Source organism: Diabrotica undecimpunctata, chromosome 1 (genome assembly GCF_040954645.1).
Source record: "Diabrotica undecimpunctata isolate CICGRU chromosome 1, icDiaUnde3, whole genome shotgun sequence".
In the NCBI taxonomy this organism is placed as follows: domain Eukaryota; kingdom Metazoa; phylum Arthropoda; class Insecta; order Coleoptera; family Chrysomelidae; genus Diabrotica; species Diabrotica undecimpunctata.
Window position 1 is genome coordinate 189,982,817 of NC_092803.1, and position 25,470 is coordinate 190,008,286.

Consider the following 25,470-nt stretch of genomic DNA (forward strand, 5'->3'; position numbering starts at 1 on the left):
AATTATAAATCAATAATTTACAAAGGCTCTCTTAAATTATGATAGAAAGTGAACCTCTTCAAAGATTTATTAAAAATAAGCCTCAGAGGTCTACATAAAGAGAATGCAAAAATTCCTTAAAAACAAGTTAGATATTCTATCTGGACCAGGATCTTTATTGACAGATTCATTATGAGAACATACAACACAAAAATTTATACCTCTCCCTATGAATAGCCCAAATAAACTTACTGTTGCAGACATCTTTTAATAGGAAAAGAAGAATAACCATGAATAATTAGAGTGTATATTCATTAATTTTAATTACAAACTTTCTATTTGTAAATAATAATGTATAAACCACTATAAAATTTCAAAAATAAACATTTAAACCTTTGTTTTAATTTATGCAGTTTTATTTGGTATGGAACTTTGGGTCTGTGGTGTAAAACTACAGAAGCATATTCAAAATGTGGTTTAAGCAAACTGAAAGAATGGGAAAACTATATTAAAATTCTTTTTCACGACATACGAGAAGAACCAAGATTGGAAAATAACAACGAAGGGCCAACAATTCTGAAATCTGAAATCATAAATGCAATTAATCATCTTAAAACAAATAAAAGCCCAGGTCCAGACGGAATATACCCAGAAACGTTAAAATTAATCAGCGAAGAAAATATCGAAATATTTGTCCTTTTATTCAATCGCATTTATGATACAGGTAAAATACCCCAAGATTGGCTGGAGTCAATATTCATCCCACTACCAAAAAAGCCAAACCCACAACACTGCAATGAGTTCCGTCTGACAAGCCTTATGAGTCATGCAGTAAAAGTCCTACTAAAAATCGTACATAATCATATCTATAGAAAGTGCGAAACAATCATCGGAGACGATCAGTTTGGATTCAGAGCCGGCATGGGAACGAGAGAAGCCCTGTTCAGTTTACTAGTTCTCGCCCAAAAATGCTACGACCAACAGAAAGATATATTTATATGCTTTATAGACTTCGAAAAAGCATTTGATAGAGTAAGACACGACCTACTATTAGAACGTTTGCAGAAAGTCGGTTTAGATGGAAAAGACATCAAATTCTTAAAAAACTTGTACTGGAACCAAAACGCCAGAGTTAGGATCGAAGGTTCCACATCCGCAGAAGTAGAAATTAGGAGGGGAATTAGACAAGGATGTGTTCTGTCGCCTCTGCTGTTTAATCTTTACTCCGAGTTTCTATTTAAAGAAACATTGGAGGATTCCAAGGATGGAGTCAAGGTGAATGGCGTAAATATCAACAGTATCAGATACACCGATGATACAGTGTTAATTGCGGATTCCGACTTAGGTCTACAACGACTCATCGACAAGACCAACTCGACCTGTGAGCAATTTGGTATGAAAATAAACATTAAAAAAACCAAAGTGATGTCAATCCGAAAAAACCAAAACGTACCTCAACCTTGCACAATAAATGGGCACATTTTAGAACAGGTCAATAGATTTAAGTACCTGGGATGTTGGATCGATAGCAGCCTAAATCCTGATCTAGAAATAAGATCGAGAATAGAACAGGCCAGAAAATCTTTCGAAAAAATAAAAAAACCACTTTGTGATTCTCGAATAAAACTCGAAATTCGACTACGTTTATCAAAATGCTACGTCTGGTCGACTCTTCTATATGCAGTTGAAACGTGGACCCTTAAAATATCAACCGTAAATAAATTGGAGGCCTTTGAAATGTGGATCTACCGGAGAATACTCAAAATTTCATGGACATCGCATACCTCAAACGAAGAAGTGCTGCATAGAATAGGCAAGGAAAAAAAACTTTTTAACACAGTAAAAGTTAGAAAAACATCATACCTAGGCCATATACTGAGAAATAATAAGTACCAATATGCCCAACTTATAGTGAAAGGAAAAATCGAGGGAAAGAGAGGCCTAGGAAGGAAAAGACTATCGTGGCTCAGAACATCCAACAATGGACAGGGCTAAATTTTGAACAGCTAATAAGAACAGCTGAAGATAGAGAAGAGTTTAAAATTGTAGTAGCCAACCTCCATTGAGGAGAGGGCACTTTAAGAAGAAGAAGGTCTAAGCAAGGTATCATACAATCTAAACTTTAGAAATAGTACAATTAAAATCATTAACAGTACTGACAATGATGCAAATTATTCATTTTGTAACTATAATTTATTATATATATATATATATATATATATATATATATATATATATATATATATATATATATATATATATATATATATATATATATATATATATATATATATATATATATATTATAATTTCAACTGTTGTCAATGCAAAAGATGCAGGAAAAGATCTGACTAAGTTTAGACATAAAACTGTAGGTCATTAAACTTATATTATAGGTACTTAATGTATGAACATACAACATATTGAAAAGTATGATATCATAGGGGAAAACCATTCATAAGTTGGTTTTGGGAAAAATCATTTATATGAAACTGTATTACAATTTACCTTTGAGTGAATTGAAATTGATTTATTTTTAAAGTATAGTACTTCAAGAGTATTCATATCAAATTTGAAGTAAATTCGAGCAATATTACCAGAATTATAGATATTTGAATACTGTGCAATCGATATGTGATTGCACGGTATATGTGTTTCGTGATTGAACATGGAAGGATTTTCAATCGGTCGACTCGTTCTTGTATTTTCTTGACTTTACTTTATATGAAAAAAATGTTAAAAACAATGAGAATCAAAAAAATGCTAAAAAATATGAAACGAAAATTTATTCAAAACTTATTTAAAAACTTTTATTTTCATTTGTTTTTCAATTCCTTCATTCAATCATGAAACAATACTATAAAGTTGAACTGTGCAAAGTTTCAGCAAAATTGATCAATTCATTCTCAGGAAATTGGGCCTACCTAACAGAAAAACAAAGTTTTGTGAAAATCATGTTTAAAGATTTTTTAACTGAGAGTGCAACTACTGACCATGCACTATTCAAATCTCTATACCTCCGGTACTATTGATCGAATTTACTTCAAATTTGATGGGAATAATCTTGAAGTACCATACTATCATATGGAATAAAAATTAAATCATTTTTTTTTAAATACAAGACCTATGTAACCCCTTAAGAGAATATGGTATTGAAGGTAGTGTTAGCCAGCCTAGCTGGCTACCAACGATTTGGTTAATAGAAATGTATTATAACTAATAGAAATTTGGTTAATACAAAAAATAAACACCAATATTATTTCTTCTGTAATTGATATTAAGTAACATTGGTTTCCTTTGGGTAATGTTTTAGAGCCATATATATTTATTTTATATCTAAATGATATAGACTATTCATTGATTGTGACTTCATTAATCTATTTTGAATTTGAATAACCAAATAACTAAAGTAAAACTAAAGCCATGGTAATTAGTATTAAATATAAATATTTCTAAATAGATATAAATGAAATTAGTTTAAAAATCAATAATGAGAAAATCGGAGTTGTAACTTGTAACATTCATAAAGTATTTGGGGTGCCAGTAAATTAAATTTTAAAAATATCAAAAACCTTTTTTTATACAGAATATCAAAAGATCTGTCAAAAGCCTTGGTGTTTAAATCAATGCTTCAACCTCACTTTGACTACTACACTACTTATGTATCTCTTTAACAAAAAACAAACTTCTCAATAACAGAAACTCTGGAATATATGGATCAGAATAATTACAAAACAAAAAGAGTTTGCAGGATTACCCCAATAATATTTATGTTAAGGACTTTACAGTGGTTTTCACTCTCACAGATAGATAGTATTTAAGGATGTATGGTTTTCATAAAGTGATAAATTATTTAGGCCCCACATTAAAGAAAAACAGTTTATTGCCACATTTACAAAAAACCATTTTTTTTTATTTTCAACTGAGTAGTATGAGTAGTAACAACTAACAACTACAGAACATGAATGCAGGACAACTTTTCATTTTTTTAATTATAGTGGACCCTAATATCAGATATAATTCAAACATGGGACATAAAAAAGAATTCAATCATACCACTTCAAACTAAATGGAACTAAAAGAAAAAGAGTGTATAAATGAAGGAAATAAGACAATAAAAAAACTGGAGAAGTCAAATACAGATGAAACAAATAGAAAAATATAGTTAATTGGACTAAAACACATATATCTTTATGAAAGCTATAACACAATAAGCTCTAGACATCTTGCCAAATTGGATAATTTGAATTAAATCAGATTTTAACATCTAAATTAATGGAATAGTTACCTTCCTCTATAAAACTATTTGTTTAAACTATAAAGTAAAATTAACCTTTTGTAAATAACTGAATATGGATATTTACATTATCTCCTGAAGAATCCAAATTATACCAATATTTGGTAGGGCCAATTTTCATTACTAAACTAGATAACTTTGTATCATAACTCCAATGCAGAGAATCATAAATAAAATGGAAAACTACTTCATCAGTTTCGCAAAACAAAGTAGAAAATATTTAAACTTGATGTGTTATGAGTAGTTGTAAAATGACAATGAATTTTGCAATGATTGAAAATGACAGGAGTCTTGGAAATGACAGATAATGGGTGATTTGAAAGAATATATTCTCACATTTGTGATTATTAAGAACTGAGAAATAAACTAATTATGTGCGTGTAATAAAATTTTGAAGCACTCTCTATGGGACATGCTCACTAATGTCCAAAAGATTTAATATCATTATTACCAAATTACTGTTATATCTTTGTTTGTGTGTGAATTGCTTCTAGTTTCTTATAGGGGCATATATTATGATTTGAAAATGAAGAAAGTTACACCTCAAATGTTTATTTAGATATTTAAGAACTATATGTTACATGTAAGAACTGTAGCTGCCCTAATTTAAAATTCTTTTTATTATCCCACAGGTTTTTTTATACAATTCCATTATTTTTCTCCACTTTTATATCTTTCTAAATCACAAGTTTCTTTAAAATGTTTTTAACTTTATTTTGCTGTCCTATATCTATTTTTTTTTGTATATTTGGTTTGTTTCTTTATCTTATACTTTATGGGATGGTATATAGTTATTCTAGTATTCTTAATACATTACGGAAAACAGTATATACATCAAGATCAAATTGATGTAAAGGGAAACACAAATTTGTAAAAGGATAGGTAAACTTCCTGACTACAGCTTATAACAGACTGCCAATCCTTTTGTGAGGGATACTGCATCAATATCCCTTTTCTAAATCCTAAGCTGAGTTGAATCTTAATAAGCATATATCGTCTGTTTGTCCCTGTATATGGGATATGTGGAAATCGTCTGAACAATATAAAAATCTGCTGAATCTATACATAGCAATTCAAGAAAGCTATTAATTTTATTATTATTTGATCGTGGAAATCACCTACAGTAAAAATTTAGGTCTTTGTCTTTTAAATAGATACACATTGGTATATTTAATACAAATCTAGAAAAAATTATCTGAAATATTATGACAATGAATTCAAAATTAGTAATTGGCACAATAAAGAATGATTTTCATATCTATTTGAGAAGTTTTGAATTCACATATTATTTCAATTGAATATTAATAATTTGGGTAAAAACTTTGAAATATTAAAAAATTATAAATATTTTGACAAGAATTCTATTCAGAAATTACTCCAAACTAAATAAATATGATTGATTTTCTTCTTTGTATATTTATAATAGCTTTAGTGTTTTGATATTAAAGAAATCCACACTACCGGCGCTAGGAAGCTAAAGGTACTTGAGATCTACTGTTATATCTATAGGTGATACATTTGCTATGTTTTCATTTTTCCTAATATTTATAACCTTATTTCTCTTACTGTCAATTACCTTGAAATTGGCAATATGGATGCAAGTAATTGAAAAAATTAAGAAAAAAATAAAGCAAAAACATAGAACTTACTGGGAAGGCTCTAATCCTCATTTTGCCTTCCTTTTTGGTTAGACCTCCACTTTTTATCGATGACATTTTCTTTCTCTTTTCTCGCTCCAAATTCGGTAATTACTAGCAGGTATTCATTACACACAATTAATTTTAGGGTACATTACTAAATTATCAACACTTTAAACAATCCTTCATAGTTACAAGATGAAAATCGGACCTTAGGCACTTTTACCAATTAATGAATGACTTGTTTTTGTGTTTGTACTACATGGGTCATTTTCAGTTATACTAATTCGATATCACGGCCACTTTCACTTCCCAATAGGTAAAAGGTACTCGTAAATGCCTTAAATCAGTTGAATTTAGATGCAGTTGACTACTTCTGTTATCTAATTTCTAAGTTTTATACTTCATCAATTTACTTTCATCATTCGTAGACAGTTAATTCTTATTCAGCTGTTTCTTTTTCAATCCGTCATTCTTCTTGTTTCTCATTCCACGACAGCACTAGAATTGTTCCTTTCAAATTATTTTCACCCTTTTATGTCTCTCTTTAGTACGTGCATAATATTAGTTGTCTCATTTTTCAGCCTAAGCTAACTTCAACGAACAACACTAAATACGGGGACCAATTACACCGCAGAAAATATTTTTAAATACTCTTCATGAATTATATAAATATTCCGTAATTTTAGGTTTCAGGTTTAGCGAAGTTTGTGTGATTTAATACGAGTATCAGACTACAGGATAACATAAAAGAAAATTAGCCATAATTAAAATTCCGAATCCAAATTTGAATGTGAACAAAGCACCATCATTGTTATTTACTGTCAAAGCATTGTCAAGGTTGTCAACCCTGAATTAGAAAGTCTGTATAGTCCGTAACATTCGATGAGTCTCTGTCTTCGTTTCGTCTTTGCAATTAAAGAAGATAGAAATATATATTCTTTGAATGACGTATGTCGCAGTAAATTATTTTTACGATGACTGTAAAATGGTGGTCATCGTAAAGGATATTTCTATATAGAAATGGATTTTTATATGTCTTAAATTAACTATTTTTTATTTCATAACATTTTAATTTTCTTTGCAACTTTTCTGTGTGTGCAGTGTGTTTTATTCAAATAGTGCCTGTCATATTAATTAAGTAAGTAAAGTCGCAGCCTTTTATGATAAAATTGCTTGACGCATACAACCGGCGCGCCCATGAAAAATATTTGGTTTTTTAAATTTAAAAAATAATTGTCTTCGATATGAATGCCTGTATGTAAGCGATAATAATTTAATTTACAGTAAAAATGTCGTCTGATGATGAAAAACCTCCTGCACCTCCAGTTCGTTTGACATCCAACAGGAGCACTGATCTTGTCAATAGCTCCATTGCCGTGGATAGGCCCCTTCCAAAGGAACCTGAGGATTTGGACAAGAAAAAGAAAAACATTAAATCCAAAAAGACCCACAAGCTATCTACTTATGCCTCGGACAAACCTAACATTTCTTATCCCACCAATTTTGAACATACTGTACATGTTGGATTTGACCCTGTATCTGGAGAGTTTACGGTAAGTTTGAACATAAAATTATTTAAAGTAATATCGTACTAAAAATAATAAAACATCAATCACTTTTACATGTACATATCTTTATCATACTTCATTATTTATAAAGAGTGCTGCAGGTCACAAACCCATGTGTCAATGATCTCAAGATATCTCAAAATTAAGAGGAAACAAATAGTTTTTAATAGACTGTTTACCTAATTAGTGTACATTTGGTTGTCTATTTTTGACAAGATTCATATTTGTAAATAATTTTAAAAAACACCAGTTGATATCCTAAATTAATATAAAGCATGTTCACTATGAAATCTGAAAAATAAACAGCTACAATTGTTTATATATAGATAATTGAAATTATTTATAAACATTACATATTTAAAACAACTTTATAGTTAAAATTCATGAATGTATATTGCTAAAAAGAATGAATAAAAGGTACTAAAGAAAATTTGAGCACCATGTACATAAGGTGGTGAAGACTATGTACCAAATAAACAAAAATATCATTTTGAAACAAAAAAATCTCAAAGAGAATATCATTCATAACAATAAAACCATTTAAGACCAGGTTGCTCCAAAAAATTTTGAAAAAATCATCAATTTTTTTTTTTTCAAAAATTGCTAGAAAATTCTCTAAAGTCCAGCCTCCATGACACAACTTTTTTAAAACAATGGTTGAAAACTAGTTTCATCTGCAAGCGGTTTACAACCTAAATAAAACCTGTATCCACCCACCAATCAACTTGTTTTGGATCAGTTGAGTTATAATACAATGTTATCAGCGTATAATACAATGTTAAATGGGGTAAAATGATGGGTATAAGAAAGACCAATTTAAAAAATTAGCTTTTAAAATAGTTATTCAATTTTTCTGAACCAAATGAATTAGTTCAGTACAAATATATTTCTCAGCCACTATAGACATTTGAACAATTGACATGATGTTCAGATTTTTCATTAAATTTCCAATGTGAAAAAGTTATTTGTTATTCTGAACAATCAATAGATTTATATTTTTTGTAATAGCTTCTTAGTTTTTAAAACTCTACAATGGAAAATAAAATTCATGTAGTTGGCCGTATACCATAAAACAAAAAAGTTTTATGTAAAAATCCTTCATAAAAGGTATATAATTAAAAAGACCCTTTAGAGCTACATCACAACAGAATATTTTCAGACTAAAAAGTCAATTATCAGTGCATTTACTATAAATAAAATTTATTTTTTGGAGTAACCTGGTTTTAATTAAAGTATACTGAAATGTGGAAAATTTATGACTAGCAATTATGCAATCATTTTTATGCAGATAATGAGAAATTCTAACAATCTCTGATGCTCAATTAGGTTATGTGTGTGTTCAAAACAGTGAGAATTAAACCATTTTACAAAGAACTATTGTATTCTTATTTTTTATGTGGAAGTAAACACTGAAATCCTTTTTAATTTAAAATTGGCATTTAAATGTCAAATATATTTATAGATTTGTTACTGTTCTCTGTACATTTTTTGTTTAAAACAAACTACTCCAATCTAGAGGCCAAAATGTCATAAGAGTTCCCCATTTTGCAATAATGGTTGATTCCCTTAAGAAAGTTCTGGATGTAGGGTGTCCTGTGATCAGGTATCTGTAGTAGTAGCCTGTCATTTGAAGGCATGGAAGATTGAGATTAGATGAACAAAAACTGTTTTGGTCCTTAAAAGTCTGCATGCTTCTGCATTCACTAGATTTAGAATGTTCAATATAGTGGACAGTCTGAACTGAAATTAAGAATTCAACCAAGGAGAGTATTTGGAATTTTGTTATGGTAATGTATGATTGAGAAACACAGGTTTAATAAAATTGTTATAACCTAGAAAAGATCTGTTTAGCGTTTCTTGTAGCAAGTCCAATCAGATTTTTGTAGAAATATCTCACTCAAGATGTTTATTGCTATAATTTTCATGCTATAAAAAAGTGTTCCATCTGAAAAATTTTGGAATGAAAAATAGATGTAGTTTTTAACCTTGAATCTGCATTTCTCGAAAAGTAGATATCTATGACAAAAATGGATAGAAGTAAAATTACTTGCAATGAAATTTCTTATCAAAATATGCTTGTGAAATTAGAAAAATGAAATTACACTGCATAAAAGTTTACCTTTATTAATTGTTGTTATAGATATACTTTTCAAAATATTCACGACTAAATATTCAAAAGTAGGGTTCTAAAAGGTTATTTTTTTTTTACAATTTTTCAGTTAGGTGATTTCTAAATTATAGTTATAAACAACTTTTGGGAGATATTTATACAAATAATTAAAATTCTGGATTGCACTGTACAAACAACTGAAGCTATTTTTGTACAGATCTTGACTGGACTATTAATAGTATGATTAATATGTTTTTAATTACGTTTCAGAAAGTAAAAAATTAATAGAGAACAATATAAATCATTAAAAAATAGTATATATACAGATTTTCTAGATCTAGATATTTGTGTTGAAAAAAAAAATAATGTTTGATAGTTTATTAGAAGAAAACTAATAGTGCTAAGTTGAGTTTGGTCTAATATCTCCTTATGATCAACAATTTCAAATATCTACTTGCAGTGTCTCTGTTTGTTAATATTTGATAACTAATTTGTTTGATCATAATAATTTTTTATGACTCACATATTATGTTACTGATATAATTTGTCCATGTTATCTCTATGAATTAGATTAGATAAATAGTAGTTCATGTTGCTTAGAAATTATATTTTTGACCTCTAAAGATGATCCGCAATCATATCTAGAAAATTAGTAGCTAAGAGAATTCTGCATAAAACCAAAAAACTTATACATCATTTACACTCTTGTTTTTCCTTCTTTTCTTTCTGTAATCACAACCCAAGATTAGGGGAACTATAATTTGTTTTTGATATCCAAAGATATTATGGAAATAAAGTAAAGCAATTTTACTAGATATATATTTTATTTAAAAAAATTCATTTCAACAATAATTTTAACGTTAAAACTTCGTTAATGATACTGAGTGACTATTAGGCCAAAGTGGAATCCCAAAATCTATTAGATATAAAAAATGTCTATTCAGAGAAGTCATTAAATAATGTTAAAAGGTTAATTATAATTTTATAACATGTATGCCCTCCTGTAGTATTAATTGTTACGATACACTCTTGTAGCATACTTTTAATGAGCCATTGAATATTCTCCTTATTTTCCCAGTCTATTGGCCACTCCGTAACTTCAATTTAGTATTCTTGTAGAAATTTTTTAGGATCAAGTGCAAGATGTAACATCACAGTCACATTATTTTGTGATTGATAGACAAGACTTTCATATAGATCTTAAATTTATCTGCTTTTATTAATTTACTTTGATTATACCTTATAGAACCTAGTTCTTATTTCTCATCACATGACCCTTCTTCAGAGATCAGATCTATCAATGGTGCCTCATCCAGCACTGCCACTTTGACACAGTGCAGTAGTCACAATAAACTCTGAGAGGAGCCTTCCTCTTTACCCATTTTGGAGGTGTACTTCTTGATCTCAAGAACTTTCTTCTATGCCTGCACCTCATACAAGATTTTGAAATGATCAGAATCAGAAAGGTTAACTATTTCAGTATCACAACACTTATCATCGTAAGAAAATGCTTGGAAATACCATAGTCTTTTTTAAATGCATTAAAGAAATTCTAGACTTGTTGGCATTGATTATATCTTAATCACAGCATTCCTATGATCCTATATACCCATAGGAGGTTCCATGTTAGCTGTTGAAAGAGGTTGTGTTGGAAATATGAACATCTTCACCCAGTCTTCTCTGTGTCAGGTATTGAAGAGTTCACTCTCAGTCTGAGATCCGCATGAAATATGTGACACATTATCATCTATCAAATATCTTCTTCTTATGCCGTCCCCATTAACGGAGGTTGGCGACCACATTTTTAAAAGCTTCTCTGTCTTTTGCAACGTGGAATAATTCGTCTACAGTTATGTTTGTCCAGTTTCGAATATTTCGCAGCCATGACTTCCTCTTTCTACCTATTCCCTTTTTGCCATCGACTCTACACATCACAAATAAACACATTCAGATATTAGACTGAGTAAAATTTGACACCAACAAGCCTTCCTTAATCAGCAGATATAATCAGTATTTGTGCATAACACAAAAAAAATCAGTCTTTATTGTGGAGCCCAAATTAAGATTCTATTGTATTTAACCATTTGTCTAGTAGACTCCATTGTAACGTATGGTCCTAAAGTTTTGGGAAAAATTTCACCTGGTCTGATTGAGAAGCAAAATGTATTTAACAAAGAAGGCGATGGAATTGAAATGTCATCAGTTATTGACATTTAATAAATTAAGCAGAATATTTTGGTTTGTGCTCTGCAAAATGTCTTATAAAATTGATATTCGTCCAGGTGTTTATAATATGGTTGGGCGAATGTCGAAACGAGATATTGTTAATATTTATCGAGATCAAAATATAAGCAAATCGACAATTTATCACACAATCAGAGAATGTGAAGAAGGGATACCATGTGTTAACTTGCGTAAAAGTGGCCGACCGCGGATTTTGAACCATATAAGAGAGGCAAGACTGATTGAAGCAGCTAAGAACAAAATTGGGGTCTCACAGCGAAAACTGGCCAGAAGATTTCATGTTGGAAAGACTACAGTATACAGGACCCTATTGAGTAACAATATTATCTAGCGGAAAAATAAGAAAAGCTCCAAAATACACAGAGGATCAATTAGAGAGAATTCCGAGATGTTGCCGCGCGTTAAGGCGAGTGCATTTCGTCAACAAGTTGATCGTGATGGACGATGAACAATATTTTATTTTGTCCAACTCTGAGATGAAGGGTAACGATGGGTTTTATACGAACGATTACGAAAATGTACCGGATGAAATAAAATTCAAAAGTAAAAAAAAAATTGAGGACAAAATTTTGGTATGGTGTGTAATTTCTGAGGCTGGCTTTATCCCACAGCCCTACATTGGTGTTGTTCGAGGCGAAGTCTTAAACGCAAATATTTATATTCAAAGATGGCTCTCTAAATTGCTTCAGTTTGTGCACACATCATGCAAATGATCAAATAGTCTTTTGGCCAGATCTTGCTTCATGTCATTACGCGAGGATCACAAGGGACTGGTACGAAACTAACAACATTACCTTTGTACCGAAAGCAGACAATCCCCCCAACCTACCTCAGGCTCGTCCAATTGAAGAGGTCTGGGCAATATTAAGTCGGAAAGTCTATAATAACGGATGGGAAGCACAAAATCAGGAACAGTTAAGACGCCGCATATATACAAAAATTAGAGAAATTGACGCCGAGGTCGTCCAAAGGATGATGCAACGTGTCAGGGGAATTATTAGGCAAATCGAAAATAATGGTCCCTTATCTGTCATTTGAATTTTGATTTATAATAAGGATAGTTAAATTAAATTTTTGAATAATTTAATATAAATATAAGATTGTTGTGGTCAGAGTTATATGCTTTTGAAATTTTTCCCAAAACTTTTGGACCATATGTTATTCAGCCCCTATATTAATAATAAAATTTAGAACCTGTGTATAAATAATTATTACATTGTTGCTGTTACATGCACATATACATATGGTAAAATTTGTATTTGTGACAGAATGGATGATTTTATTAAAGTACGATTATATTCTTTTGTTATTTTTGTGTGTAGAGTAGTCGCTTATTTTTTATTGATTTGTTTGTATTAATTGTTTAATTTTGTTCCAAGCTGCCTCTAAAAGTAAGTAATGGGGTGTTTGTGTCAATTTTTTGTTTAGTTGCATATACATAGATGGAGAGTTTGTTCTTTTTTCCTTTTTCAATATTTTTATATAAACTTTTGCCTTTGGCATGTTTCTTTTTCTAGATTTAGAGAAATTGTTTTTAAAATATTCATATAGATTTTTGTCTAGGAACTATCTTATATAGTTTTTCTTTTATCCCGTACATAGTAGTTACTTTTCCTATAAGCATGCTTGATCTATTGTAAAAAGTTATTTTTTATATCAATTAGAAGTGTTGTGAAACTATATCTTCGTTACCCATTTATATTGTGGCACTGTAAATTTTGTATTTAGATGGGACTAACAAATTTGTTATTAATCAAGAAACGGTATACTGTCTAAAATCTTAATCTTAATGGAAGACAAAATCTTAATTGAAGATATGATCTTCACTAAAGCCTTCAATCCCCATTTCAAGCCCATCTGGCTCTGCAATTTGATTTTAATCTGCAGGCTTGATCCTAATCATATTCATGGCAGTTAAGCTGTCTAACATAGCAAAATGTAATGTTCAAAATGAAAATAGTAGAATGAAAGGATTTTTAAATGTAAGACATGACATTTATTCAAATTATATTAAAAATTACAACACGGACACTCTGTTGTCTAAATTAACAATAGAAAACTGATCCAAACAAAAGAAATAATCTTTTAATTACGATCTTCCACCCTACATTTTATCTCTAATTAAACTAAAGAGACAGTTACTCAGGCAAATCCAAAACAATGATGCACATGTATTAAAATCAAAATTTAATGCTCTAAACTCTAAACAAAGATATTCACAAACTTGTATAACATTTTAAACAACATAAATGGATCCTAGCATGTAAGAGTATAAACTCCATGAAGGTTAAAACATACTGGAATGAAATAAAAAACTGTCCAAATATAATTATTTAGACAACAAATTTCAGAAATAGTATATGATGGTCAGTCATATAATATGGATGAAGAAAAATGTAATGCTTTTACAAAGTAGCTTGAAGAAACATACGAATTTAGCAAGGACAATAATTTTGATAGAGATATCTCAGATGAGGTGGATAATTGATTTGGAATTTTTAATAAGAACAATCATAATCCGGATGCCCTTCGGATCAGCACAGTAGATGAATATGACGAAGCTTTATATAAAGAAAAAACACTGCTCCAGATAAAAATTCCATTAACTATAAAATTCTTATGTAACTAGATCCTGTTATTCATAAGGAAATAAGGCGCATACATGACTTTTGTATGATAAATAATTTCTTCCCTGATGAATGGAAGACAGGCATTGTAATAATTATTCCTAAACCTAATACTGACCACAAACCACCCCAAAATTACTGTCCAATCACTCTTCTCCAAGGAATAGTAAAAATGTTTGAGAAAATTATTCAAGAAACCAACATATTCCGGCACACCAGTTTGGATTTAAGGAAAAATCATCAGCAATACTTCCCCTTTCAGTAATAACATCCAATGTACAGGAAGCAAGATTATAAGGACTGAAGACTGCTGGGGTTTTCTTGAATATCAATAACTATAGACTCTGTTTGAAATAAAGGATTATTATACAAACTGCACAGGAAGATCTGCTCTCCTTTGCTAGTATTGGTTGTTGGTGATTTTCTCAAAAGACACAGGTGTATAGTCAAAATTAATAGAACATATTCCCAATAATTTTCAATGCAACAAGGAGTTCCACAGGGCTCACTGCTGTCTCCTCTATTGTATAACCTCTACAGCAGTGACTGTGAAAATGAACTAACCAATAGTAATTTGTTCCAATTTGTGGATGATATTGCAGTGATATATTTTGGTAAAAATTTAATAAGTACAATAACTGATAACAAAGGCAGGTGGATGGCACAATATCTTGGGTCAATAAACTGAAATTAATACTAAATCCCTCTAAATCACAACTAATATTATTTAACCATAGAATCCAATATCACTCTCTGACGATTAAGATATGTAACAATATTATTAAACCCTCCCAGTATATCAAGTATTTGAAATAGACAACAAATTAAAGTTGCAACTACTACATGTCATGTACAAAAAGGAAAATTATTATAACTAGAGCAAAACACTTTAGAAGCTTATCATACAAGAATGAGGGAATTAGGGTGGAATATGGTTTTACAATTTTGTTTAATTGCTGGCTGAACAGCCAGCCTTCTACAAAATACTAGAATGCATCTTCCTGATAACCCACTTAATCCATCAAATAGAAGGGTTTACAATAAAATTGGAATGGAACCTATAAACGAGAGACTCAGTAATTTGTTTGAATCTTTCTAAAACTCACTATAGATATTCAGAGAGAACTCTATTTGAAGAAATATCAAAACAATAAACAACTTTTTTTTATTGTCTTGACTTTCATGTTTGTAACATAATAGTCTGACAATATTGTAATTACCACTATTTTTTTTTTTAGTTATTGTATTAAATTTAGTCTTAAAAATAATTTAATGTCTATATTAATTCTGTAAATTGCCTGAAAGACTTCAGTCTATGTCCTTTTAGCTCACATTATCAATTAAGTATATTTCTCTCTCTCTCTCTCTCTCTCTCTCTCTTTTTTTTTATCTCCATGTCATATGCAAATTCCTCTTGTGAATTGTTTTTAGCGGTCGTTTTTGTTGTTGTAGTATCGTGATTCTTATATTTGTTTTAGAAACAGTAATATCCTGACTTGCTACTCAGATTTACGTGAATCTAAAGTTAACTGATTTTTTTTGAGCTCTATGCTACTCACATGATGTGGGAAAATTTTGCCCACATCATGTTCAGCTTACGATGTGTTTCACACACTTATTGTATCCATTGAGTCTTCATAAGTTTGTTTGATGTCAACAATCCATATTTTTCACTTTCAGCGTTTAAGCTAGGGCCTGTTTCGTCTTAAGTTTAGTCATGTTATTTCACCTTTTTATGGGTCTTATATACTTCATCAACCTTTTGATTTGTAGTATAAAGATACTCTTGATATTCTTTTGAGTGGCAGTCTAAATTGTGTTTTCATTTTCTCTATAGTTTATCTTTTTGTTTGCATATTGAATTAATTAATTTCTTATTTGTTCATTGTGTAATCTTTCAAGTCTTGTACAACCTTTAACATTACTTAGAAATTTAATTAACGAATTTACAAGTCTGTTGATGTTGTTTTTGTTATTAATTTTTAACTCTGCAACACTGGTTTTATTATTGATCATATACTATTGCCCAAGTAGATATTTAAATTAGATCTCTTCTCATATTATTTTGTTGTTAATAACTTAGAACTAAATGAACTTACTTTACTTTATCATGTCCGGACATGTCATTCATATAATAGCGATCCAGTATCGAGCCACAAATCTTCAGAGTGTACACTGATGGGCACAGTTTCTGTATGTAAGAACATGTTCTATATTTTGTACTTCCCCACAGTCACAGTTTACATCATCTTTGTCTATTTTCCCCCATTAATCATTATTTTTTATCGTATTTTGAGAACGATTTTCAGTGGAAATCTAAACATCAAAAATAAACTTATTTTAAAGTAAAATTGTGGCTTATTCTCAGTAAAAATTGTAAATCATATTTGAAATTGTAATCTTTACATTTTTCTTTGAATTTATCATTAGTACTGAAACCGACCACTTATAGTGTAAATACAGGGTGTTACTTGTTGTTTTTTATCTTGAATTATATTGTATACATCTTTTTGGAGTGGATGTTTCAAACTACTACTGCAAAATGTTCTTATTGCCTTACTACTAGCAGATATATTAGTGCTTTTATAGTTTTTGTTATGATTTCTTGTGTTTTTGTGGTTAGTAGTTGTTGTTTATAGTGTTGTGTGTTTTGACTGTGATTTTTTTGTCTTTATTAATGCTGAGATCAGTCACTTGAAATCAATATATTTAAAGGAATACTTTTTGGATCTTGAAATTAAAAAATATATCATTAGTATAGATTACAGTCAAGTGGACAATTGCCAAATATTTCCATGTAGAAAAATGGTTTTTTGGACTTATTTGAGCCTGAGGTTACGCTTGGTTAATTTTATCCTTTTTTGTCGGGTTCCATTGTAACCTTAGCAGATGTATAAGGAGTTGTATATGTCCTAGAAAGGACAAAAATTATACTTCCTTATTTATGTAACTTAATGATTGAAAAAACACTTTCATATTATCCCAAAATATCCAAGGATTATTCTCTAACTGCTCTCGATTGACATATAAGTATGTACATTTTGTGGTTTGGTTCAAATATGTGCAAACCCCGTTTTTTACTGTCACCTCTGCGTTAGTTACATTTTGTAGTTTGGCTTTTATGATCTAGTTTATTGCTTGTAAAGTAAGTTTTGTAAGCTGCTATTTTTTTACTGACACCTCTTCCATTTTCTGTTGAACTTTCTTTCTGCAATTAATGTTAGGTTCATTCATTTATTTCATTTTTCTTGGATCATAAATGTTTTTTTTCCTATTTTCTAATTTATTTAGTCTAGTCTGTTGTGGTCTAGCATTATTTATTTCTGACCTTTCATTTGTGACTGTGGCAGACATTATCTAGGCGGAAACTGAAGGCTAACAGTCAATTTAAGAAATAACTCCAGACATTATATAATCCCGAAAATCAATGTACAAAAAAACCGACCGTGAAAGCATTCATCCCGTTATTGTTACTGCTTGTAGGGGAGAAGTCACGCTGCGACCGATAAGACCTATTGTTGTCATTATCATCATCATCTTTGACTCGACAATCCTTTGTGATCATGCTCCAAGATTCGTCGTCATTCTGTTCGGTTTCTAGCGACCACCTTCTTAGAGTCTAGCGACCAAGTTATATCTTTTGTTTTCCAAAGACTGTTTTCTGTTTTTCTTTTGCTATAGAATCGTTAGTACCCAACATTTACTTGGTTTTGTCTTTGTTGATGACTAAACCGACATGTTTCGCCAACCGACGTTTCCAATGCTAGGAAATATTGCTCAACATCTCGCTTGCTACGCCCTGTTATGTCAGTGTCATCAGCGTATTCTAAGATTTGTATCGATTTATTGTAAATAGTACCGCCGTCTTTAATTCGTGAGTCTCGGACTTTTCGAAGGCAATATTAAATAGGAGGCAAGCCAGGGTATCTCCTTGTCTGAGTCCATCCTTTACCTTAGCCGAGAATCGATCTTTCCATGCGTCTTTGTGCCACTCGCATTTTTAGTGCTGTTGTTTTTGTGAGAGTGACAGTTTCTGCTCCGTATGTCATAGGAGGAACGCATTGGTCAAATGTCTTCCGTTTCACAGCTATCAGGATGTTGCTCTTAAAGATGTCTCTTAGTGAACCATACGCCGCCCAATCAAGTGTTCGTCGTTGAAATTCACAGGTCTGGTTATCCTTGCTTATTCTGATTTCATGACCGAGATATATGTACTTTTCTGTCAATGTTACCACTTCATTTTGGATGGTTAGGTGTTCGCTGGGAATCAAATTTGTCATAAATTTGGTCTTACTGATGTTCATTTTTAGACCTATTATTGAAGATACGTTTTCTAGTTCTTGTAGCATTTGTTGTGCTTCACGTAGATCTTCGGTAATAAGTACTATATCGTCGGCAAAACGCAGATTATTGAGCATTTCCCCATCTATTTTTATTGGTCTATTTTCCCACTTTAGCATTTTAAAGGCGTATTCGAGGACCGTTATAAATAATTCAGGTGAGAGAGTGTCGCCCTGTCTCACACCTCGCTTTATATGAATATTTATTCTACTACTATACTATACTACTATTCTTGTAGTGCTCACTGCAAAATTTGATCAGTTCTTGTTTGTATTATTCTTAAGCTTTTTAATGGCCTGGGCAACCTCCTCAATGGTTTCGTTGTCAAAGGATTTTCATGTTGTTTTATGTATCATTGTATGAGGAAATCTCGTTCCTTCTACTCAAATCATGTTTGCGGTGCTTGCAACGTTTATTAGTCTCAACCAGTTATCGTTTGACTCTTCAAGTAAGCCCTCACGTACTATAGTTGGTTGAAAACATTGCTCTTAGCCAATTTTTCCATTGTCTCCAGCAATTACTTTCACGGCTTGGACATAGATCATTTTCTTTAACTAAGTCGTCGTAGAATTTATCCCTTTCGTCGTCTTCCTTTTCTTCGTTAGATGCGTGTACACGAAGTAAGCTAAAATTAAAAATTTTCCTTTAAGACGTAAACAACATATTCAGTTTATGGGTTTAAAGTTAATGATTGTAACTGCTTTGCTTTTTTATTGATTAGAAAACCACTGCTAAACTTATGCCAGGTGGTATATCCGCTATAGGATATTTTGCAGCCTCTTATCTCGATAAACTGGTCACCTGTAAATAATAATGTATTTAAAAATGTTTAGGGAGTTGATCCCCTGTTTTTTACAATTTTACCGGATATTCCCGACTCTGTTTTCATAGTTATTTCTGTATTAGCATAAAGCTTTTAAGAATTCACGTGAAATGTTTTATTCCATTGCATTTCACATTTTTCAAAGTATTAAATAACAATGCATGCGAGCCAAGTGAGTAAAAATGTATGTTTTGGTCAAATAAATTTTCAATTTTTCTTCGTAATTCATTATTTTTCATATTTCTGTGAGCTAGCATATCATTTAAATAATCTATGCTTTAACAGTCATTCTTTCTGATACTTATAATTTGTTAGTAAAACATTTAGAAGTCAATTTGGAATTTTATTTTAAATTTTAAGATTTAGTTGAGATTTAAAAAAAGAATTCCCTAAAATAGACGATATCTGAATTTTTAATGACAAATAAAATGTATATTTTATAATTAATATTATAATTATTGTGTTTCTTTCCAGGGAATGCCGGAAGCATGGTCGCGTTTGCTGATGAATTCAAACATCAGTAAACAGGAGCAGAAAAACAACCCTCAAGCTGTTTTAGACGTTCTAAATTGGTATGATAACAGTTCCAAAGAACCTCCAAATACCAAGTATATGACCAAAACTGCCACCACACATTCTGGAGGTAAATATATACCATTAAATCTATTCTTTTTTATTGTTTTTGTTCACTTCAATACTAAAAATTATTGCCCAGTATAAAAAAATGCCAAAACAATTATCGTTACACGTCAGAGATTCAGTGGTGTTATAAATAAATGATATAGTCGGTGCGGAATTACGCTCATCAACAAATCTACCTCAACGCGATAATAACTGAAAAAATGGCAAAAATGTTAGAAGCAAAAGTTGAATTATTACTCTGAACAGTGGCGTAGATATTATATCGACTTTGAAAATTAAATAAAATTTAATATTAAGCAGTAGATTTTAAATCGCATTACTATTATCACTGTTTTAACTCGTGTGATTTCTACATTTACAATTATATTTAGGTTTTCGCTGAATTTTTGTTACTAGTTGTCTAATTAACTGGAGAACAGCAGACGAGAATTTCGAAGCTACATATCTTCTTACATTTCGTTTTAGTTGAGTCCATATTAATTAGGTTTGGAATACAAAAAATAAAATATGGAGCTAGTGAAAATCTAAATATACAATGTCTCGTTTCATTTTTGTTTATTATTTGTGTAATGATTTACTTAACTACAAATAAATACATTTTTGCGCATTTTGACCAAAGTACGTGTCGACTATACCAACATAATACCAAATTAATTCAATAGCGTTATCACATTAATGTTATTCTCCTCGTTGATTTCTTTCTCCCAATCCATGAGACCCAATTTGTCCTCCCTTTGCAATGCATATTTTTGCATTGAAATTTTCCATTACTATAAGGAGTTCTTGTCTAGTTATATCTCGTGTAAGGTTGCTAATTTCTTTGTAGAATTCTGCAATATTTTTAACAAGGGGATTCTATCGTTCACAGGTATAAGACTTATATGTTTGGATATACTTTTTTGTGTGATTATTCCGACCCCCATTTTCATATTTACTAATTTCAGACCCTGAATAATATACTCTGTATTGTATGTCACCATAGCTTAAAACCTCATTTCGCTTGTGCTAATTATTGGCTATCGCTATTTTCGTGCGTTCGATTTCGTTTATTGTGCATTGGATTTTTCCAGGTTGAGCCATAGTCTTAACGTTCCAAGTGAATATCCTTCTTCAGAAAATTCGTAGTGATTTTTCTTACAGATGTGTTATTAGGAATTTCGCATGTCGCATATTACTTTTTTTATTATTTTCTAATAAATATTTGGTCTTGGTTTGAAATTACAGTTAAACAAATTGTTAGTGTTTGTAGGTTCAACTTTAAGTAGAGTATCAAGCTCAAGTCCGAGTAGTACTACCCCTACGGAAGGAGACATAGGTCACCAGTCTTATCACAGTCCTGTACATGTTGCTAGTTCAGAAATCGAAGATGAAGCTCCACCTCCTCCCATCGCCAGTCGACCTGAACGCACTAAAAGTATTGTAAGTATACATTTTTATACAAAATGAAACTACAGTTACGTAAAAAATATAAAATTTTATTACAATATTGCTAAAATACTAGTTTCTTCCACAAACAAAGCAGTATTTTCCTAAATTGTAGTCAAATAATAATATATTGATATAAAGTTGAATGCTTGAATAAATGAACTTTGATAAAATAAAGGCAGATATCGAGCACTGTGCTCGATATCTGCCTTTTTTTTATCAAAGTTGAAATAATGGTGAAATGTTGAAATTAATATTTGTACAATTTATCAAAAAAATCATGTAGTTTATTCCTTTATCGGCGCTTTTTGAAGTATAGTATCCTAACAGTACTTAATTTGTAAAAAATGCTCCTGGCTACACCCTACCTATTTGTTTCAGATTTATTTAACTAAAAATTAACATAAATTTTATATTATAGTATACGAAACCCGTTGAAGAAATTCAGCCAAACAACGCCGGGAATGGCACACCTCCCCACGGTCTCAGCCCCTCGCACCTCGCCCCCGTACACGCCGCGGCAAATTCTAACGCTAACAATACGCCCGTACCACCAGTATTCGATAAAAATAAAAACCAAGCTGGTTCGGAGATGTCGAGAGCTGCCTCGGAGAAGAGGAAGAAGAAAATGTCGGACGAAGAAATTTTGGAAAAGTTAAGAAGTATCGTATCGGTTGGGGATCCTAATAGAAAGTATACTAAATTGGACAAAATTGGCCAGGGGTAAGTTTTTTATTTTATATTTACGTTATTTATGAACATTTTTTTGTAAATTATTTACTTGATATAGTATATTTTTTATATATTTATAAAAGTAACAGTAGACAGAGAGAATTCTGCGCATGCTGCCACCTGTCTTGTTTAACATTTACTTTGAAGAAATCTTTCAACAAGCGTTGTATGAAACAATCTACAGCCGGATTTACTCTTAACGGTACGGTTGTGGGTAATATCAGATAAGCAGATGATATTGTACTTCTAGCGAACACATTTTCAGGAACTGTTGAACTTTTCCTGCAGGAGGAGAGGGATGTAACTCAAATTGAATGTCAAGAAGATCAGGAGTAAGCAAGCAAAGGAATGTGTTAGGTGTTCTGAAGTGTTCTGAAGGTGTTCTGATTGAGTAGAACAAGCTCGAGTGGCGTTTATAAAAACGAGGACTATGTGTAGCTGTAATATCAATCAACCCTTAAGTACTTGTAGTCTCAGATTATGTTTCATTCTTCTTATTTGCCATCTTCTAGCGAAGGTTGGCAATCACTTCTTTAAATGCTTTCCTATCTTTTGCAACATGAAATATCTGTTCAACACTGAGGTTAGTCCAATCGCTGATGTTCCTCAGCCAAGAAATTTTAAGAATACGAAAATATAGCCACATTTCGAATGCCTCCACTTTTTTTTACGGATTCGTCTTTCAGAGTCCAAGCTTTTCCCAATATAGCAGTTGCGTACATAACATTCAACGAACCTCAATCTGATAGCCATTATGTTTTCAATTTATTTATTATCATTCCCACCCCATTATTATTTATGGAATGCAAGTGTACATTTACAGTTCCCATGTGCAAAAAACTAGAAGCACGTAAAATGTGGATAATAGAGTCCCAAACACAGCAGTACCAAATCAACTGAACAAACAAACAAATCATTTTCATCCCTTCAAAAAAATAACATGATACTTCTGACATATACTATTTAATACAAAATACCAAGTGCTTTGGCTTATTATGCAACTGAGTTATGGTAAAAGGGATCCAGGTTGTTGCAGAACTTCTTGTCTGAAGAAATTGAGAACAGTAGAAAAAAAATGTAAAATAAAAAATAATTCGTGAATAGTCTTATACTTGCGTAAATATCCAATGCACAGATTATGTAACAATTTTTTTTATTATTACTCTATTACTAATGCTAAACATTATTTAATAATTTTTAGAGCCTCTGGTACGGTTTATACGGCAATAGAGACTGCGACTGGAATGGAAGTAGCTATTAAACAAATGAACCTATCACAGCAGCCTAAAAAAGAATTAATTATAAACGAAATTCTAGTCATGCGAGAAAATAAGCATGGGAATGTTGTTAATTATCTAGACAGTTATTTAGTAAATGAGGTAAGATTTATGTTTTATAAATATTGTACTGTGTCGAAATTTTAACATACTAAGTATAAGTAATTAAATATTAAAACTATTACTTGGTTTATGATAACAATTAATGACCAGAAATGATGTGTTATAAATTCTGTAAAGGAAAAATTTCCTAGCAGCGGTTGCATTATGGCTTCCTTACTTATATGAATAGAACAAAATGTTCATAAACTTCGAATAAAGAATGTTTGTATTTTAGGAACTTTGGGTGGTTATGGAATACCTACCTGGCGGTTCACTGACTGATGTAGTAACAGAGACTTGTATGGATGAGGGGCAGATAGCCGCAGTATGTCGAGAAGTTCTTCAGGCCTTAGATTTCCTCCATTCCAACCAAGTTATCCACAGGGATATAAAGTCTGACAATATTTTGTTAGGTCTTGACGGATCTGTTAAATTAAGTAAGTAAAAATTAAGCATGAAAAAATTTTTAACGGAGTATCGCTATGCTATTGTTCCTAAAGATAATTAGGACGTCAACTGCGACGTATCCGCATATCTGGTTGATTACGAGAAAGTGTTTGATCGAGTAAAGCACGCCAAGATGATGCAAATACTAAAAGAAGCAGGAATTAACAACCAAGATCTGAAAATAATTAGAAATCTTTACTGGAATCAGACAGCAAATCTCAGAGTTGAAGGTGAACACAGTGACTATGTGAAAATCATGCGTGGAGTGAGGCGAGGCTGTATTTTGTCTCCTCTAATCTTCAATCTGTACTCCGAAAGAATATTTATCGAAGCTTTGCACGAAACTGAAAAAGGTATTCTACTAAATGGTTTACCGGCTAAACAACATCAAATATGCAGATGACACCATAGTATTTGCGGACAATTTAGAAGACTTACAAGTTCTTATGAACAAAATCACGTATTACAGTTAACAATATGGAATTAATATAAACGTTAAAAAGACAAAGCTTATGATAATTAGCAAGAAAAGGATAACATGTCAACTCTACGTCAACCAAACCCCTGTAGAAAGAGTGACGCAGTACAACTACCTCGGCACCATAATAAATGAAGAATGGACCAACATCCAGGAGATGAGAGCACGTATCGGAAAAGCTAGATCCACCTTCAATCGGATGGGGGCCTTCTTCAAGAGTCACAACCTTTCTCTTGATACAAAAGTAAGAATGCTGCGATGTTACGTCTTCTGGTGTTGAATCATGGACCTTGAACGAAGATATGTGCAGAAAACTGGAAGCATTTTAGATGTGGCTGTATCGGAGAATACTTAAGATCCTGTGGACTGACCGAGTCACAAATGAGGAGGTCCTCAGAAGAACGAATAAGAACCGAGAGTTACTGACCACCATCAAATCTCGAAAGTTACAGTTCTTCGGACATATTATGCGAAATGAATCCATATATGCTCTCCTTCAAGCCATCCTGCAAGGAAAAATATTTGGAAAACGAGGTCCAGGAAGAAGAAGATCATCTTAGTTAAAGAACCTCAGAATCTGGTTCAATACAACATCTGTGCAGCTTTTCCGCGCTGCTGTAGATAAGATAAAGATTATCATGATGATCGCTAACATTCGTAACGGATGGGCACATCAAGAAGAAGAATCGCTATGCTAAGGATGGAAACAAAATTGGTAGTAACTCAGATGCGAGGTAC

The 25,470-nt window shown here is 31.4% G+C and overlaps 3 protein-coding genes across 6 annotated transcripts in view; 2 read left to right on the forward strand and 1 right to left on the reverse strand.

Annotated features, from left to right (window-relative positions):
* The window catches only part of Cul3 (cullin 3), a 39,147-nt gene extending 32,657 nt beyond the window's left edge, over positions 1-6,490 (reverse strand). Inside the window, exon 1 of one of the 3 annotated variants that reach the window (XM_072520863.1) lies at positions 5,926-6,490. In XM_072520863.1, coding sequence (XP_072376964.1) covers positions 5,926-5,991 — 66 coding nt within the window. In that variant the 5' untranslated portion in view covers positions 5,992-6,490. Of the gene's footprint in view, positions 1-4,343; positions 4,546-5,925 lie in introns of those variants that run through there. The other 2 variants (XM_072520865.1, XM_072520864.1) reach the window with 2 other exon arrangements.
* Positions 1-25,470, forward strand: part of LOC140432772 (SPRY domain-containing protein 7) — a 129,726-nt gene that overhangs the window by 92,927 nt on the left and 11,329 nt on the right. The window lies entirely within an intron of this gene.
* Pak (serine/threonine-protein kinase PAK 3-like protein) overlaps positions 6,838-25,470 on the forward strand; it is a 29,962-nt gene continuing 11,329 nt past the window's right edge. Inside the window, exons 1-7 of one of the 2 annotated variants that reach the window (XM_072520866.1) lie at positions 6,838-7,054; positions 7,201-7,469; positions 20,104-20,272; positions 21,512-21,690; positions 22,118-22,419; positions 23,630-23,807; positions 24,043-24,244. In XM_072520866.1, the coding sequence (XP_072376967.1) occupies positions 7,206-7,469; positions 20,104-20,272; positions 21,512-21,690; positions 22,118-22,419; positions 23,630-23,807; positions 24,043-24,244 (1,294 nt within the window). In that variant the 5' untranslated portion in view covers positions 6,838-7,054; positions 7,201-7,205. The remainder of the gene's footprint in view (positions 7,055-7,200; positions 7,470-20,103; positions 20,273-21,511; positions 21,691-22,117; positions 22,420-23,629; positions 23,808-24,042; positions 24,245-25,470) is intronic. The other variant, XM_072520867.1, reaches the window with a different exon arrangement.